Source organism: Schistocerca cancellata, chromosome 3 (assembly GCF_023864275.1).
Source record: "Schistocerca cancellata isolate TAMUIC-IGC-003103 chromosome 3, iqSchCanc2.1, whole genome shotgun sequence".
In the NCBI taxonomy this organism is placed as follows: domain Eukaryota; kingdom Metazoa; phylum Arthropoda; class Insecta; order Orthoptera; family Acrididae; genus Schistocerca; species Schistocerca cancellata.
This window is the reverse complement of record NC_064628.1, coordinates 562,499,917-562,511,544: the sequence shown is the minus strand read 5'-3', so window position 1 is coordinate 562,511,544 and position 11,628 is coordinate 562,499,917. Positions and strand designations below refer to the sequence as shown.

At 42.5% G+C, this 11,628-nt stretch overlaps 1 protein-coding gene across 1 annotated transcript in view; it reads right to left on the bottom strand.

Annotated features, from left to right (window-relative positions):
- Positions 1 to 847: 847 nt before the first annotated feature.
- Positions 848 to 11,628, bottom strand: part of LOC126176428 (cholinesterase-like) — a 68,796-nt gene continuing 58,015 nt past the window's right edge. Inside the window, exons 8-10 of the mRNA XM_049923585.1 lie at positions 10,892 to 11,021; positions 5,376 to 5,508; positions 848 to 1,288 (exon numbers count right to left, since the gene is read on the bottom strand). Of these exons, the coding sequence (XP_049779542.1) occupies positions 1,120 to 1,288; positions 5,376 to 5,508; positions 10,892 to 11,021 (432 nt within the window). The 3' untranslated portion in view covers positions 848 to 1,119. The remainder of the gene's footprint in view (positions 1,289 to 5,375; positions 5,509 to 10,891; positions 11,022 to 11,628) is intronic.

The window sequence follows — 11,628 nt, the reverse complement described above, 5'->3', positions numbered from 1 at the left end:
TTCCCCTGTGTTTCAGTCACCAGGCTAAATTACTTTTAAAAGATAATTACTAGTGTCACTTTCCATAAGACTGTAAGTACGTACAACATCTTCCTCACATAGTTCACCCACTATATACATACTTTGTACCACTCATCGGCCACATTAAAACTGAGACATACATACGATGCAAGTAAACGCTGAAATATCTCATGAAAATTCTTTATTCTGGTTGTAGGTAGTTCCCGGAGAGGATCACAAACTGTTTCATTATTCACTTCGTAACAGATAAACGACAGGAAAACACAACAGTAAAATGTGATTGCTACTGCAAGTACATGGCTGTGGGGTCTGCACAGTATCATAATTATTATTGGTGAAAAAAAAAGAAAGGAAATGGTGTTATAAGCAAGCAGTACCAAATGCCTCACAGCCAGATTACTTCGCAGGTTAATAAAACGACTACGGAAACTGTCCAAAGAAAATTGTTTTCCATCCTATAGCTAGGCACTAATGTTAAGATGATGGGAGGAGGGAGGGAGGTACCAGTGAATGTCTCATTACAGTTAGGGCTTAGGGGTAACGGTCTCAGAAAGGTAGGGAACCACTGCTGCAAAGGTATTTCAGGCATTCGTTGGGCAACAGTGACGAAGATCATTGTAGTCCGCTGTCGTGAAGTTAACAAAAGAGCTATATTTGAAGGTTAAAATGTAGTTTATTTCCGTTTCCGTCTTCTTATTTCACGTACGTACTTTCGCGGACAGCTTAGTATTTCCACTGTGAAAATCGCTTCTCACTTTATAACGGACAATTACAGGTAATATATATATATATATATATATATATATATATATATATATATATATATATATGATGAAAGTAGGTATCCATACGTCTATATATTCATTACAGTGGACCGTGGAATTAATTGATACGTTTGTTTATAACATTAGTGATATTCCACTGCGTGATACCTTCAAACATTTTTGGAAACAATGAAAACTGAAAATAATATCGAACGTGTCCAGCAAATTGAAGCCAAAGATATACTCTTGGACATTTCGAACTGCGTAGTACGTTACATGGTTTGTTCGATACATTGTGTAACTTTCTGTTTCCTGTAATTGAACACCTCTCCCACTAGTATGTGCCAGGGTACGGCATCAGAGGCACATTCTGGTTCCAGAAATCCATCCGTTCGCTGTCCTTGTTGTGGGCAAGCGAGAAGTTGGCCTGCATCAGCAGGTAGCTGCGGCTGGTCAGGTCGTATGGCTCCCAGACCACGGGATCCGCCTCGGGCGTAGGGTTCCTGGAGGAGTACAGACATAACATTCAGTGACATGCTGTGCTTCCTCGACGTTTACCTTAAGTCTAATAACTCCGGTCTTCACTTCTTACACACCAAGCTGACGTTAGGTTTTACATTAAATATTTCCTGCTGTTTCTGCGAAATTGATGTTGTAGTGTGAAATTTATTTACACTTGTGCCAATAGCGTTTCTTACAGAAACATACACGCATCAGTAACGTTAATATGACCACCAGATGTATCGATGTCGACGTGCTATAACCACTCGCAGACGGCAGGTGGCAGCACTAGCAATAGAGGGCATAAAAAGTGTGTCGGCGGAACGCGGACAAGAGTGCAGTCGTTGCCATAGAGCGATTTATCTGCCGTCCAAAAGGCTTGCGGGTCTAGGGTGGAAGGATTTCCAGAACGGCTAGGTTTGTAAATTGTTCATGTGCCGCCGTGGTTAGAGTGCATCGTGTGTAATAAAACGACGCTAGCCAAACCGGGCACCGAGGCAGTTGTGGTGCACCACGGGCCATAGATGACAAAAGTGAACGGAAGCTGCGGAGATGTGTTACGGGCTAACTGGCGTGCAATGTTGAGCAACTGACCGTCCAGATGAACTAAGGGGCTACCAATAGTGTCTCCTCAACGACTGTTCAGCAAACGTTGCTGTCTATAACTCTCCACAGCAGGAGCGTGATTCATATACCATTGCTGACCACTGTACATCGCCGTCCAATGTCGGAATTTGGTGGATTATACCGCAACTGGACGTCCCCGAGTGCTGACAGGGGCCCTTTTCAGGTGATTCAAGTTTAATGCTGCGTCGGACAGATGGCTGTTGGGATGTACGGCGTTAAACGTCCGAAAGCAAACAGGTTGCATCATTCGTCAGAAGGCTCAAGGCCGGAGGAGGGAGTATTATGGTCTGGTGAACGTTTTTGTGGTACTTCCTGGGTGATCATGTCATTCTGGAAGGCCTCGTGGTCCAGCCAAAGTATGCATCTATCCTTGGCGACCATTTCCACCCACTACATGTAGTTTGTTCCTTCTCGGCAGGATGGCGTCTACCAGCAGGACAATTTAACATGTCTCACAGCTTTCACTGTGCGTGCGTGGTTCGAAGTGCAGTTTATCAACAACAAAAAAAATGGTTCAAATGGCTCTGAGCACTATGGGACTCAACTGCTGTGGTCATAAGTCCCCTAGAACTTAGAACTACTTAAACCTAACTAACCTAAGGACATCACACACATCCATGCCCGAGGCAGGATTCGAACCTGCGACCGTAGCGGTCGTGCGGTTCCAGACTGTAGCGCCTTTAACCGCTCGGCCACTCCGGCCGGCTGCAGTTTATCCCCTGACCATAAAACTCCCCTGATTTAGATCCAGTAGAGTACATATGGGATTACCCGACTGAGCTGGTAGTGCCACGGATCCTCAATTGATAAATCTAGAGCAGGTGGCCACAGCATTGGAGTCGTCATGGCTCCACATCCCTGTCGGTACCTTCCAGAACCTCAATTCTTTTCCTGCATATCCGCTCTGCAAAAGGTGGTTATTCAGACATTTGGTTGGTAGTTACCGTACATAATGAGACTGTACAGTGTATTTTCTGTAAAAATATTTCAGGTGTTGTGCAATGGCAGCTAGCAGCCACAAGTTTTCCGTACAGAATACGAATTACAGGAAACCACCAGAATTACAGAAAAACTAAATGGCACGTCAGGACAAGCAAGAATTAACTAGTCGCTGGTGACATATCGGTAATACCTCCTCCATCTAATGGCCTGAATTCCGCGAGGTTGGAATTCCGCAAGTCCCTTAGTCTACGCTATATCCAGTTGAAGCCATTCACTGACAATTTGATCTAGCACTACCATTAGACTTCGAGGATCTTGATTTCTGTCATGATCATTATCATCAGTCTTACTGCATCCATTTGTGAGCCCTGGTCTTCTTTAGAAGACTATTCAATTATTTCCTCTCCAAATCCGAATTGTGTTATTTCTTAGTTCTCTCTGATACTTTTCTGCAACTTTAATTTTAGTTGCCTGTGGTGCCGAACACACACCACTGGAAACATTCGCTTCGGCTATATAGTGGGTCCTAGCAAGGCCAGTTACTTCTGGAGGAGGTCGAGTGGAAACTGCAACTCTCGAAATGTACTAGATCACTTTATTAAACTCCGAATAATCTGAAATACGTAACTTGGAAACAATCCATGTCCACAGGAATGTGTAAATATTTCATACATTTGAGAAAGATAAACTCAACTCATTGTACTACTGACTACAAATTTCGTTACAGTCCTGACTTCTAATATAACTAGCACTTTTCTGTATGAACAAAGAGTATGCTGTCGTCTTCGTAAACTATGATTTCAGTCTGCGGCTGAGCCGCACTACCCTGTGACGTAAGTAATCTTCCAGCAGCGGTGGCGTATGAAACCTCTGGAGGGCGTGTTTATCGCGACGTTTCTCGTTCGTTGCCGCGTCAGGCAACGATAGCGTTTATTTTGTGATCTGGTCGTGAGGTACCAGCCTTGCTAGGACCTTATTCTTCGGGCGACGCAAGACTTGCAACCATTGTAGTTCCTTTAGGCATTGCATTAACATCTCCTTAACCATTATGTCATTTGCTCTCTACATGACCAAGCCAATTCAGGCTTTTCAGTTTTATGTCCTTACGCGTGGTTCATGACAAAGAACATGTAATTCATAGCTGAATCTCCTTCTAGGGACACCATTCTTTTCCAGTGGCCTAAGAATTTGTCTCAAGATATTTCTTTTATATATGTTGCGTTTCGCCCGCTGATGGAAGTAGTCCCGAATATTTCCGCTCGAGCTAAGGACCGATAATTCAGCGTATCATTGGAGATGCAATAGAGTACCTGGGTGTTAATCAGAAAAGGAACTATGAGTTAACCTTGTGAACACTCCTGTTGTTGTGTTGGAAATCGGAAGTAACCACAGCGTATTCATCATGAAACTTGATCCTCGAGAATGATTGAAATAAACATTCAGGTGCGTATAGACAGCAACCTGAATGATTGAGCTCAAGTCGATGAACGAAACGCTGTACCAGAATATCACAGAACCACCTCTGGCCTGAAGTGCACCCTCGCGCATTGCGCCTTTAGCGTCTCACTGGGCCGCTGGTGCACTCGACGGCATGCATCTTTCAAAAAGACACAGCAGGCCTCGCTACACGCGTGAAGCCAGCTACTGTACAGCTTCTGTGCAGTTCCTGTGTTGTTTGGCCAGCTGGTGACGTGTAGCTTTACGTGCTAGTATCAGCGATGGCCTTTTGCGTGGTACCCACTCTCATTGTCCATTCCTGTCCGCCCCCTTCGCAATATGCGCTCGGTAACTGGTTGAGATGGATCTCCATTCACTGACGGCACCATAGAGTTGGAAACTACTTGTCACTGACAAGGCGTGACACTCGACTCCGCTCGTTGCCAGTTATATGTTGGGACGATTATTCTCACTACGGTTTACAAACCTGCCATTGGTGCATCGTTAGTTGCAGACACCGAGAGATCAGACAACTTCATTGGCGGAATTTTCATAGCCCAATAAGACAAGACGGCTCCTTTCCGTCGTTCTGTCTTCTCTTGCTACACTGATTACACGTAATCCACTGGCACACACACACTACATCAATACCATGATTCCCGTCAATGATAGACTGTCATGTGATCATCTACAAGCGAACTTTCGGGTCTTTTAAAGTGAGCTCATATACACAGCAGTTTTATAATAAAAAATGAAACTGAAAAACAAAATCAGAATAATTAACTTCATAACACAAAACCCATTCATTAAATACTCCCGCGAGTAATGTGATTAAAGAGTAAAGTTTTTTGAAATTTAGCATTATTTAGTAGTAAAGGTGTTGGAAAGGAGTCCGTCGTTATTGAGTGAATGATCACCGTTCTTGTGTGGCTGCGGCAAACCACGGAGAAATTAAAACACCAACTCCAGAAATGAACATTGTGGAAGAACAGAATTAACGTATTACGATCCCAGGAATGTAATACAAGTGCGACAGTATAGAACAGTCCTTACCTTACTTACACTTATTTCATAGACACGTACCCGTATTTTGCAAAGTTGGTCCAGAGACGTAACACGTTTCTGCGTACTCGGTCCTCCTCGGACTCGGGATCCAAATTATACTCAGTATCCTTCCGCACAAAGAGAGACGGCAGTTCTCCGCCATGTATGACGCCTGAAAAGTAAGGTTCACTATACTCTTAACTTTGCTAAAACAGGTATATACAAAATTCATTGTAAAGATTGTGATAAGTTCTATATAGGTCAGACAGGCCGGAACTTTAATATCAGATGCAGGGAACACACTAGAAACACTGAACGCAACCCATTGTCCTTCTTTCAATACCTACAGATAGAACAACATAACACAGACAATGTAGAAAAAGTAATCCAAATTTTGCATATAACATATAAAGGTCGCTTACTCAATATTCTGGGAGAGGTCGAAATCTACACACATGCACACAAATATCCACAACAAATAATCAACGAGTAATTAGATCTAAAACACAAACAGTAATAGAAAACTTTATTCGAATCACCGATCATGAAAACGGATAAACAACCAAAGACATAAGCTAAGACAAAACAATAACACATTAACAGATAAAAATAAACAACACGGTAACTAAGGGAAATCGATAAGTAACTATTCTGATGTAAACTTACAACATCGTTGGTTAAACGTCAAACAAAAAATTGTCACACACAACAAATAAAATTCAGGTTATAACTTCCAACAAATACACCCTATGAAAGCTAGGTCATAAAATAACTTTAAAAGACGTAAGAAAACCGTTTGAGTGACTAACCAGCGACGTTATAGGTAAGTTAAGAATTCCATAAATGTATCGTTGTCAATGTCATATATGACAAGTAGGCTACCATCTGCCCTATAATATAGTATAATATAACCATTACATTCAGATCGCCTGATTAGTGCAATAGCGCTGAAACAGGCATGTCGAGATTAAATGGTTCAAATGGCTCTGAGCACTATGCGACTTAACTTCTGAGGTCATCATTCGCCTAGAACTTAGAACTAATTAAACCTAACTAACCTAAGGACATCACACACATCCATGCCCGAGGCAGGATTCGAACCTGCGACCGTAGCGGTCACGCGGTTCCAGACTGAAGCGCCTTTAACCGCACGGCCACACCGGCCGGCCGTGATTAAATAAACATCTCAAAATAGAAGCAACTTTTTGGACTTAATTCTATTATTAGCTAATATTTATTGCAGAACTCAAATAGTCTTAATTCTTTCCTAAAACAGCATGAGTGTACAACATGACATAGCCACTCATAAAAAAATTAATTTCCTGACATTTTTGTTTTACGGGCATTAATATGTTAAAGTGCTATGGAAGAATATCCTGTAAAGACGACTACATGCTTTGACAATAAAAAAATCTGAAAGATCTTGTTTACGTGTCAGTCAAAGTTATCAGTGAGGGCGCAGTCTTCGGTAAAGTACAGAGTCAATGACTGCTTTTCCGACTGATTAATGCTTCATAGTTACGGTATTATGAATTACGTGTTGCAGCAACAAGCCTCACGTATATTAAAATCCCAGACATTTACAATCTGAAGTAATTTCCACACATTTTGATTTTAAGTTGCGTTAGAATTTTCGCAATTTTCGCTTTTACATTTGTAATCTCGATAAACGAAATTAGTACAACGTAAACTTTGTGCCCTTAAGCAAAGACAATATCGGTCCTTTTTTCCTTTTCAATAAGACTAAAAATAGAAACTATTCTTTGGGGTATCAAGAAATGTTGCACAACACGTCACACGCCAATACCATTGTCCAACAAGAGTGGCGCTCTGGCAGAAGAGAGTACATGTTCCTGGTTTCTTGCGGACGCCATTTTGCTGTGGTACGGATAAGAGCTGCTTCACAGTGTGTCATGGGAATGACGCGGCAACTGAAACGACCTCCAAATTGAAGTACGCTGGCAGTACGATTCTTGTGCAGAATAGCACAAAATTTGTCTGTGAAATTTTGGCAGAATATGGATCAAATCCAATGTCGCGTCCCGCCATAGGGCCATCGTGCCAACAATTTGACCAACGACGCACTGGCGTGGGTGACGCTACTCGGGAAATCCAGACCTTTCACCAAGCCATATCCGTGAATGAATGTCTGGGGCCGAAAGAGATTTTACAACGATGAGAACTTTTACACAGTGGTTCACGCTTGGCTACGCGACCAAGGAGCGGGTTTCTGTCGCCGAGAAATTTAACGACTGCCAGAGCTTTCCGGCCGTTGTTTACAGAGATGTAGTGTGGGCAGTGAAGTGAAATGCAAGGAAGACAAGGATTTCTCGTCGGATCAGTACAGGGTAATGTCAACAGCAGCAGAAAATGGAATAATTGGAGTAGAGTCAGTTGTGAATAGGAAGGTCGGATAGTGTGTATGTCTGTGAACAGTTCAGCAATAGCGTTGCTCTCACTAGATCTGACAGCAAATCAACGCCTACAATGATAGTTCAGGTATAAATGCCGACGTCGCAAACTGAAGATGAAGCAGTATAAACGTATATGACGGTACTGGACGGTTAATGTACTAAATAAAGGGAGAGGAAAGTCTATTAGTCATAGGGGGATGGAATGCGGTTGTAGGGGAGGGAGTAAAAGAAAGGGTTACAGGAGAATATGGGATTGGTACTACGAATGAGAAGAGACAGACTATTTGAGTTCTGCAATAAATATTGGCGAATAATAGCGAATAATCTGTTCAAGAATCACAAGAGGAGGAGGCATACCTAGAAAAGGCCGCGAGATACGGGAATTTCAGATTTCGTCATGGTAAGGCAAAGATTCCGGAGTAAGATACCGGATTGTCAGGTGTACTGGAGAGCAGATATAGACTCAAATCACAATTTAGGAGTGATGGGGAGTAGGCTGTAGTTTAAGGGGCTAGTCAAGAAGAATCAATATGCAAAAAAGTGGGACACAGAAGTACTAAGGAATGAACAGATATGCTTGAAGTTCCCTTAGGATATAGATATTGCTATAAAGAATAACTCAGCATGTAGACAGCAATGGATATTTCCAAGAAGGGCAATCACAGAAAATGGAAAGAAAATCTGGTACCGCGCGCCGCTGAATTTGAATCCGCGCCAGTCGTCATGGACGTCGAAGACCCCCTGGAGGTCTCTGCACCATCGCGCCGTAAGCTGTGGCGGCGCGCGCGTCCCGGCCCGCATTCAGTGTGAGGGCGCCACAGTGGAACACGTGGTTCCACTTGCCAATAGCGGCGCCCCCCATAGAGGCCTGCCTCTCGCTCAGCCAGCGAGTCTGATCGTTGCGTGAGGCTTGACATATCGCCTCGACGACAGCGTGTTTACCGTTCTTTGTTTTCATTACTAGTGGACGCCTTGGATTCGTTTGGTTGTGTCTGTCACTCCGTTGCTTCTTGCGTGTTGTCGTCGTTAAGGTCTCTCTCGATCGTCGCTCGTTGTTTCGTGTCCCTCTTTTCCGTTTGTGTGTTCGCGGGCCGCTCTCCGTTTGGTCCCGCCGCGCTTTCTCGGCCACCCCGCGACCATTCCGGTCGCGGTTACAAGAGGTTACAACAGAAAATGTAAGTACGAAGAAGGGAACAGGGTAGAAGCCATTGGCAGTTCTGACGTTGACGTTGATAATGGAAGAAGACTAAAGAAAAGTCAACACACGTTCATAGGATGTGTCGACCTGGAAGAAGCGTATGACAATGTCAAATGGTGCAAGATGTACGAAACTTTCGGGAAAACTTGAAAAAGCTGTAGAACTAAAAGGGAATTATAAGAGTCGAAGAACAAGAACGTTGTCCTCGGATTAAAAGAGGTGTAAAATAGGGATGTGATCTTTCGTCCCTACTGTTCAATCTATACATTGAAGAAGCAATGCTGGAAATAGAAGAAATGTTCAAGACTGGAATTAAAATTCAGGGCGGAAGGATATCAATGATAAGATTCGCTGGAGACAGTGCTATCCTCAGTGAAAATGAAGAAGAATTACAGGATCTGCTGAATGGAATGTACAGCGTAATGCGTACAGGATGTGGACTGAGAGTAAATCGATGAAGGTGAAAGTAATGAGAAGTAGCAGAACTGAGAACAGCGTAAAATTTGGCATTATGATAGATGATCACGAAGTAGATGAAGTTAAGAAATTTTGCTACCTAGGCAGCGAAATAACCCATGATTGACGGAGCAAAGAGGACACTTCAAAAGCAGATTAGCACTGGCAAAAAGGATATACCTGGTCAAGAGAAGTCTATTTGTATCAAACAAAGGCCTTAATTTAAGGAAAAAAATTCTGAGAATGTACGTTTAGGGCATAGCACTGTGAGGTAAGAAATATGGACTGTCGGAAAACCGGAACTAAAGAGAAATGAATCGTTTGAGGTGTGGTGTTACAGACCAGTGTTGAAAATGAGGCGGACCGATAAGGTAAGGAATGGGGGGGGGGGGGTTGTTTGCAGAATCGCAGAGGAAGTGAATATATGGGAAACTCTGACAAGGGTTCAGAATGATAGGGCATCTGTTAAGACATCGGGGAATAACTTCCATCGAACTAGGGCAAGCTGTAGAGAGTAAAAACTGTAGTGGAAGAGAGGCTGGAATACATCCAGCAAAATACTGAGGATTTAGGTTTCAATTGCATCTCTGAGGTAGAGGAAATCGTGCCGCATCAAACCAACCAGAAGAGTAATGACCCAAAAGAGGAAAAAAAGAAGTAAAAGCGACCCACACATATTCCTCATCCTTCAAGCTGGAAAAATAGTAGGGGCTTCCATGGCGAGAGTGAGCGACCTTTACATTACATAGAAATCTCCTCGCAGATGAAAATTTTTCCTAAAAGAGACAGCAAATCAGTAAGTCAGATATATCACATCCCATACTGAGTGACTTTGCATTAGTTCCCTTGGCTTGCTCGAAATTACTACTGACGTTAGGTGATAATTAAATGACTTTTCTACAAAGTGGGAAGTAAAGGAAGATAAATGGAAGAACAAAAGAAGGAATATTAGAGCATAGACGTTGCAAAACCATAGATGACACGAGGATGGGGAAGAAATCGGATGTGTCCTCTTCCGAGGAGCGAACCCGGAATTCGCCTTAACCGATTCAAGAAAATGTCCCAGAGGGAATTTCAACAGCTCGCGAATACAATTCCAGAGTCTTAAGCACTGCAACACGTTAAAAGCTGTCTCAACAGAAAGAAAAAGTTGAAGTCTCTTTCTCCGAGTACAACAAAATTTAAACAAAACATTTCCTGCCTCAAATTAAATCTGACAACGTGATGGTTAGATTCCTTCTTAAATGGGTAAACGTCTTTTCGCTAAACAACCTCACCTTCTTGGACATGAAGCACAAAGAAGTGACTTACAACTATGGGTACGTGTGACTTCATGCCAAAATAGATGTTTTAGCTAGAGTCACAAATATTTGTGTTACCTGTTTACCAGTAAGGAACTACGGACGAAATGAAGACCCATATTCTTTGAATAGACACATAATTTAAACGTGATCAGTAACATATCATGCCAAGTGTCAGTCACTTACCCCATTCATTTGTAGGGACGTTAGGCCCAGGATAGTCGAATTTGTAGTAATATACTGGCACGTCAGTCAGCTGGGTCAGTTTTCTGACGAGGGAATCGGTCGGCTCGAAGAAGGTGATGTCTTCGTTTAGCTGTTTCAGTAACACAATCTTGTTACGAAATTGTACACAAATGTTTACCAAATGGTGCTAAGTTTAAGAAATAATAAGTAAGTAAACCAATTAGAAGCGAAGGATCAATTGTATGCAACATCTGTTGCATTTCGAAATTGCTACCAACTTAAAACAATCTTGCATTTATAACAATTTTCGACAAAAAATATACCTGTTGCTTTATCGTTTTGTATATTTAAATTATCTAGCAAGACTAAGTTGTTTGGTTCTCTGGCAGAGAGTAAATGGGCAATTTGAAGTTTACTATATACACTGACGGGAAAAAATCGCACCACCAAAAAATAATTAACGTAGAGTAATAAAATTTTGGGAAACATTTAAGTGATTAACGTTGCAACATAGATTAATGTAAGCGAGAGATAATCCATTGCAAATACGAAATGCTGGCACATTAGTAACTTGTGTAACCGACAGAATGATAAATGCAAGCATGCACACGTGCATACGTTGTGTTGCGCAGGTTCTGGGTGTAAGCTTGGAGAATGGAGTTCCATGCCTGAGGCAGTTGGTGGATCAATTCAGGGACGGTTAATGCTGTTCGCGGAGGGGGCTGGAGTTATCGTCC